The sequence below is a fragment of the Crocuta crocuta genome, unplaced genomic scaffold (genome assembly GCF_008692635.1).
Source record: "Crocuta crocuta isolate KB4526 unplaced genomic scaffold, BGI_CrCroc_1.0 scaffold139, whole genome shotgun sequence".
Taxonomy (NCBI): domain Eukaryota; kingdom Metazoa; phylum Chordata; class Mammalia; order Carnivora; family Hyaenidae; genus Crocuta; species Crocuta crocuta.
In genome coordinates, this window is record NW_027533258.1 from 9,936,326 (window position 1) to 9,943,802 (window position 7,477).

Here is a 7,477-nt window from a genome sequence, read left to right on the forward strand (position 1 = left end):
TTTTTTTTTTTTTTTTTTGCCTCTTCCCCCCTCCCCCCAAAACAGGTCAGGGGATTGGTTCCAAAATAATCAAAAAGGTGGCTGAGGTGAGGAGAGGGATGGGGCCACCAGCAAGCGTGTATGTGGGCTGAATGGGGAGGAAGCCTTGCCCTGTTTGAGGGGAAGAGTAAGTGCATCTCCTCCCACAGGTGGCCCTGGAAAGGGGCTGCTCCCAGTTGCGCCTGGCAGTCCTGGACTGGAACGAGAGGGCCATGAACTTGTACAAGGCCCTCGGAGCCCGTGACCTGACCGAAGCTGAGGGCTGGCACTCCTTTCGCTTCGAAGGGGAGGCGATGAGGGAGTTGGCAGGAAGTGAAGCCATTCCTTGGGCATCTCGCTCTTTGGCCTCCCCCCACCCCACCCCCCCACCTGCTCAAGCACTCCTCAGAGAATTGTCGCCACTGACCACGGCCTCCCTGAAGGAAGAGAGGTTGGGAGTCACCAAACCGGAAGTAGGGAAAGAGCAGAATTGAGGGAGAGGCCCTTCCGCCTCCTTGGTGAGGATGAGAAATAAATGAGAATTACTGTATCCTGATGCGGTGCTGATAGAGCAGCTGATGGTACGATAAACCTCCAGCCAGTTCAGGAGACTTCCGAGCGCCCTGGCTGCTGGAGGCTGCTGCTGGGGGGAAAGGTGGCTCCACGGGGACTTCCACTCGCCCCCACTGGGCCGCAGTCTTGGCTCTGGGCTGTGGACTAGAGAGAAAAGAAGAGCGAGGGGCCGGCTTGGCCCAGGCTTGGGGTCACATTTGGGACCCAGACAAAGGCCTCCAGGGTCTGGAAGCCACAGTGCAGGACACATGGAACAGGCTGCCACCTGCTGGTGGTGTTTCGGGGGCCTTGGGAAGGACCACTTGCCTCAACTTAAAAAAAAAAAATCAGTTCAGGGGCGCCTGGGTGGCTTAGTCGGTTAAGCGTCCGACTTTCGCTTGGGTCATGATCTCACGGTTCGTGGGTTCGAGCCCCGCGTCGGGCTCTGTGCTGACTGCCAGCTCAGAGCCTGGAGCCTGTTTCAGTCTGTGACTCCCTCTCTCTCTGACCCTCCCCTGCTCACGCTGTCTCTCTCTCTCTCTCCTAGAAATAAATAAAACATAAAAAAAAAAAAAAATCAGTTCAGCTGGTGAGCGCTTTTTTTTTTTAATCAGAAGTCACAAAGTCCGTATCTTCAGTTCAGCAAAACCAAAGGACCTATGAAGACCAGGAGGGACACAAGCCATGTCCTACTTTGATACTCTTTTCTTACTCAGGTAACGTGGGTTTGTTGTAGAAAATTTGGAATGTTCATGTGAAATAAAAGTAGAATCCATAGGGGTGCCTGGGTGGCTCAGTCTGTGGAGCATCTGACTCATGACCTCAGCTCAGCTCTTGATCTCAGGGTTGTGGGTTCAAGCCCCACGTTAGGCTTCACGAAAGGAGTAAAGAAGAAGTAGAATTCGAAGCCTTACTTACGTGACTATTATTAACCCTTTGGTATTGACTCTTCAGAATTTTCAGTGTCCGTATATACACGTGAGTAGTTAAGTGAGTAGAGATGGGATAGTATAGTCTCTAACAATATATCAGAACTATCTTTCTGTGCCATTAAACATACATCTGTCATCACTTTTGTGATGCCATGTTATTCTTTTTGTTGATGAACCAATGAGTAAATGGTCATAATTTAGGCACTGAATAAGGGCAGGCAGGTAACCTAAATGTGTAAATTGTAAGAAACAGAATCTCTGGACTTCTGCGGAAATGTAAAGAATTGGAGACCTCGGGCGCCTGGGTGGCTCAGTCGGTTGAGCGTCCAGCCTCAGCTTAGGTCATGATCTCGTGGTTTGAGGGCTCAAGCCCCACGTCTGCTGTTAGCACAGAGGCTGCTTTGGATTCTCTGTATCTCTCTCTCTCTGTCCCGCTCTCTCTCTCAAAGAGAAACAAACATTGAAAACAAAAATAAAAAATTGAAGATCTATCTTCAAATCTAAATTTAAAAAAAAAGGAGGGGTGCTTGGCTGGCTCAGTCGGAGGAGCACACAACTCTTGATCTCGGGGTCGTGAGTTTGAGCCCCATGTTGGGTGCAGAGATTACCTAAAAATAAAATCTTAAAGAAAAAAAAAAGATTCAGCCAGAAAGAACACATTGGGGCTCAGTTCTTCTTGAATGATGCCAGTTTGGGGACCTTAAAACTCATTTAGAGCAAATGGGCCTTTAGGATAATCTTGATCAAGAGGTAGTGAAGCTGGCCAACCTCTCCCTGACACGGGAGCCAGAAAAATCCAGTCTCCTGTGCTTGCCTCATCTCAATCTGACAGGGATTTATATCTTTGGAGTATAATCAATTTATCTAGTGACGGGGCTGTTTTTAAACTTCAATTGCATTAGAATGCATCATTTCTGGAGAGATGCATAAAGGAACACAGAATGAGTGACCTTGACTCTGAGAAGGGGATCTCAGTGGCCAGGGGACAGCTTTTCCCACTTGCCACTTGGGATTTCTTGACTTTTCTGCCATGCCGGGTATCACTTCTTGAAAAAAAGGATACATGAATACAACTTAATGCAGGGACACCCGGGTGACTCAGTGGGTTAAGTGACCAACTCTTGATCTCAACGCACCATCTCACCGTTCATGGGTTCGAGCCCCACATCGGGCTCTGCTGCTTGGGATTCTGTCCCTCCTCTCTGCCCCTCACCTACTTCTGCTCTCTCTCTCTCTCTCTCTCAAAATAAATGAATAAACTGAAAAAAATTTAACGCAGAAGCAAAGGGCAAAAAGTAGGAAACTTAGTATTTCTGAAATTTGTCTTGTCGCCAACTTTTTTTCGGTTTGTTTATTTTGAGACAGAGCATGAGCAGGGGAGGGACAGAGAGAGAGGGAGACACAGAATCAGAAGCAGGCTCCAGGCTCCAAGCTGTCAGCACAGAGCCCGAGGTGGGGCTCGAACCCACGAACCGCAAGATCATGACCTGAGCCCAAGTCAGATGCTTAACCGACTGAGCCACTCAGGCGCCCCAGTATTTTTTTTAATCATAGATATACATCTTATTTATTTATTTAAAATGTGTTTCTTGTTTTTGTTTGGGTTTTTGGTTTTTGAAAGAGAGCGAGCCAGCAGGTTGGGGCAAAGAGGGGGACAGAGGATTCAAAGCAGGCTCCACGCTGACAGCAGTGAGCCAGATGCAGGGCTGGAACTTGCCAACCCTGAGACCCTGACCCGAACCTGAGTCAGCTGCTCAACCAACTGAGCCACACCCAGGCACCCCTACTTGACACTATTTAAAGAGTCAAACACTTCTATAGCCTGATAGAAAAAACAGTAGTCTTGGGGCACCTGGGTGGCTCAGTCGGTTAAGCGTCTGACTTTGGCTTAGGTCATGAACTCAGGGTTCGTGGGTTCGAGCCCCACGTCTGGCTCTGTGCTGACAGCTCGGAGCCTGGAGCCTGCTTCAGATTCTGTGTCTCCCTCTCTGTCTGCCCCTCCCCCGCTCACGCTCTGTCTCAAAAATAAATACACTATAAAAAACTTTTTTGAAAAGAAAAAACAATAGTCTTACAACTCCCAGGGTTCCTGAAAGACCATTGCTTTGCAATCGTGTTATTATGTTTTGCCTTGGACTCATCTGTATATGTCAGACTAAAAATAGCACGCAAATGTTGCCACTTCTAGATGCCTCTGTTTTAGCCTGAGCCTTGACTTCCCACTGCTAACTCTGTGTTCCGCCCCGCCAGGACCACACCCCCATTTCCCAGCCTCCCATGCTTCCAACATGCTATCATTCTGGATGGATCGGTGGGGTGCTTCCGCTGTCAGGATTATGCAAAGGCTCCTCACTGGTGAGCCCTGTGGATCTTTTCCGAACCATTTACGTTTCCTGGAATTAATACTTGCTTCCTTTTTGTTTGCTTGCTTAGTTTTCTGGGTACTGCACCCCGAAATTCTCTTTCAGTTGTGTTAATGCGCGCTAAGGATGTACAAACACACGTAAGGAATTTGGTCTCTTGCATTTGAAGAATTTTCTAGCAGAGACTTTATGCCTGTTCCAGCAGAGAAAGGCTGATCTTTAGACCGTCCTGCTGAATCTCCCTTCATATCCACCTTCTTCTTCTTTTTTAACGTTTTTATGTATTTATCTCGAGAGACAGAGAGTGAGCGTGGGGGAGGGAGAGAGAGAATTCCAAGCAGGCTCTGCACCATCAGCCCAGAGCCCAGCGTGGGGCTTGAAATCAAGAGATGCTTAACCAGCTGAGCCACCCGGGTGCCCCTCACACCCATCTTGCGGATTCCCTTTGCCTATCTCTCTCTCAGGTGGATACCCTGTTTCCCCCAACCTGTCTCTCCATCTTTTCCTTGGTTTATTCTGATGGAGCTCCTTCAGAAAAGGTGCTTGGGAGATAAACGTGTTGGGACCTTGGAGCATCTGGCTGGCTCGGTTGGAAGAGAATGCGACTCTTTTTTGTTTTTGAATTCTTTTTTTAAAATTTTTTTAAAAATTTATTTCTCAGAGAGAGAGAGAGAGAGAGAGACAGTGTGAGCAGGGGAGGGGCAGAGAGAGACACAGAATCCGAAGCAGGCTCCAGGCTCTGAGCTAGCTGTCAGCATGGAGCCTGACATGGGGCTCGAACCCACAAACTGGGAGATCATGATCTGAGCTGAAGTTGGACGTTCAACCCACTGAGCCACCCGGGCGCCCTGAGAATGTGACTCTTGATCTCAAGGCGTCAGGGTCGTAAGTCTGAGCCTGACGTTGGGGGTAGAGATTACTTAAATAAAAACTACAAGACATTTTTTGGGGGGCACAATTTCTTCCCCTCCATATTTCTGTTATCTCTTTCTGGAATTTTCACTATTCAGGTGTTGAATCCCGTGGAATAGTTCTTTAATTTCCTTATGTATTTTTAACTTTTTTTTCCATCTTCTTCACTTTTTGTTCAACTTTCTGAGATATTTCTTTTAATTTTTTAAAAAACATTTTAGAAAGAGATAGTGCAAGTGAGGGACGGGGCAGAGGGAGAGAGAGACAGAGAGGGGGAGAGAGAGAGAGAGAGAGAGAGAATCCTAAGCAGGGTCCACGCTCAGTGTGGACCTCAAGGCAGGGCTCAATCCCACAACCATGGGATCATGACTGGAGCCAAAGTCAAGAGTCAGACAGACTCTCAACTGACTGAGCCACCTGGGTACCCCTCTGGAAGATTTTTTCAAATTTTACTTTCCAATATTTCCGTTGAATTTATAGGTCTGCTTTCATGTTTTTAATTTCTAAGAGCTCTTTTTTGTTTTTTGTTCTTTGCCTTTGAAAAACATTCTGGGGGCGCCTGGGTGGGTCAGTCGCTTAAGCGTCTGACTTCAGCTCAGGATCTCACGGTTCGTGGGTTCGAGCCCCGCATTGGGTTCTGTGCTGACAGCTTGGAGCCTGGAGCCTGCTTCGGATTCTGTGTCTCCCTCTCTCTCTGCCCCTCCTCCACTCGCACTCTGTCTCCTTAAATAAACATTAAAAAAATTAAAAAAGAAAAGAAAAACATTCTGCTGTTTCATGGATATATATTTATGTTTCTGCGGATATGATACTTTTTTTATAAAAGTTTTTTTCTTCTTGCATAGTCTTTCATTTTAGAGGCTTTCCTCAAAAATCAGGCAGTCCTCAGTTGTCTGCTCATATTTAGGACTGGGATGCTAAGGTACAAGTGGAAACTGTGCGCATGCGCGTAAGGCATGGCGGGTAAGGAGGCATGTTGGCTCTGGACTTCACTTCATTGTAGGGCGACGCACGAGGCCGTTTCCTTGAGGAACCCCCAATGCCAGTATCCTTAGGTCTTTTTTCTCATCTGATCAGATTTCTCAGAAGACTTTCCCAGACTCCCACTTGGAAAGCAGAAGCCTGGTTGTATACATTCTTCCTCTTCTTTTAAATGTTACTCATTTCCATAATCTCTACACCCAACCAGGGGCTTGAACTCACGACCCTATGATCAAGCGTCTCATGCTCCAAAAACTGAGCCAGCCAGGCGGTGCAGGCTGTACATATTCTTAGAGCTGGGTGAAGAAGAAATCTGGGGCCAGTGTGAGCATTCAGTATGTACACTGCCACGTAGTCCCCATTTTCAGTTCTACCCAGCATTCATCTAGCCATCTTTCTGCCTTGTCCCAAATCCCTGTGTACTTAGAAGTCTGAACACAAGCTGGGCCCTTCTGTTGATGCACCATTCCTAGTCCAGCTGGGGATAATCTTTTTTTAAAAAAATGTCTTAATAGTTTGTTTATTTTTGAGACAGAGTACAAGTGGGGGAGGGGCAGAGAGAGAGGGGGACACAGAATCTGAAACAGGCTCCAGGCTCTGAGTTGTCAGCACAGACCCCGAGGCGGGGCTCGAACCCACGAACTGCGAGACTGTGACCTGAGCCAAAGTCAGACGCGTAACGGACTGAGCCCCCCAGGCGCCCCACAGCTGGGGTAATCTTACTAAGAGGCAAGTTGGCTGGAAGTCCAGTAATGGTGCCCACTTCTCTCAGCGGAAAGTCCAAACGTCTAACCATGTTCCAGTCCCTCCAAGCTTCGGCCCGACCCTTCCAGCCATGTGTTTGTTTCCTGGTCCAAGTTGGTTGTAACCATGTTAGACTCTCTTCAGTATCTCAGAAGCACTGTACGGGCCCTCTGGGCCTTGTGACCATGCCATTCCCCTATCTATGTGAAATGCTGTTCCCTTTGTCTCATTCCCATCCTTTGCCTGAATGAACAACGGCTATGGCAGGTGAACAAGGTAAACGAAAGGACTACTGGTGTCAGAGGCTTGGAAGTAGGTGGCGGTATCATTCAACATCAAAATTCAGTCACTGCTTTTGCTTAATAGCCCAAACTCAAACTCTTCAGGCTGACAGCCCATACTCTTTTTATTTTTGAGAGAGACAGAACGCGCAAGCAGGGGAGGAGCAGAGAGGGAGACACCGAATCCGAAGCAGGCTCCAGGCTCCGAGCTGTCAGCACAGAGCCCCTACCTGGGGCTTGAACTCCTGGACCGCGAGATCATGAACTGAGTGGAAGTCGGACGCTTAAGTGACTGAGCCACGCAGGTGCCCCGAGATTTATTTTTGCCTTCTAGCTTTAACTATGACTAATATGCCGATGATTCCAACACGCACCTCTCTGGCCGAGACCTCTCCTGGACCACACACCTGTGTGTCGATTGATCTGCAGAACATGGATTCCCTTCATTTCAGTTATTATTTGCCAGGCCAGGAACTGTGCTAGATTCTGCGTATCCAAAGGTGGGCACAGACAGACAGAGAACCCAGTGTCTGGCCTCATAGACCTCACGGATGGCAGAAGACAAAACACTGGGCAAATTATTAATAGTACAACCAGGATGAGCACCACAAAGGGGTATGTGAGGTAGAAGAGCCAACCTACCATAGGCATAGTGGAAGACTAAAGACATATTTAAGATGAAAGAGAAGTTTGT

At 47.9% G+C, this 7,477-nt stretch overlaps 1 protein-coding gene and 1 non-coding gene across 2 annotated transcripts in view; one reads left to right on the forward strand and one right to left on the reverse strand.

The window, feature by feature from the left end:
- Positions 1-1,144, forward strand: part of SAT2 (spermidine/spermine N1-acetyltransferase family member 2) — a 3,291-nt gene extending 2,147 nt beyond the window's left edge. Inside the window, exons 5-6 of the mRNA XM_077746747.1 lie at positions 45-86; positions 189-1,144. Of these exons, the coding sequence (XP_077602873.1) occupies positions 45-86; positions 189-512 (366 nt within the window). The 3' untranslated portion in view covers positions 513-1,144. The remainder of the gene's footprint in view (positions 1-44; positions 87-188) is intronic.
- Positions 1,145-2,946: 1,802 nt separating this feature from the next.
- Positions 2,947-3,031, reverse strand: TRNAP-UGG (transfer RNA proline (anticodon UGG)). Its single transcript has one exon. It is a non-coding gene; the product is annotated as a tRNA-Pro (tRNA).
- Positions 3,032-7,477: the final 4,446 nt, after the last annotated feature.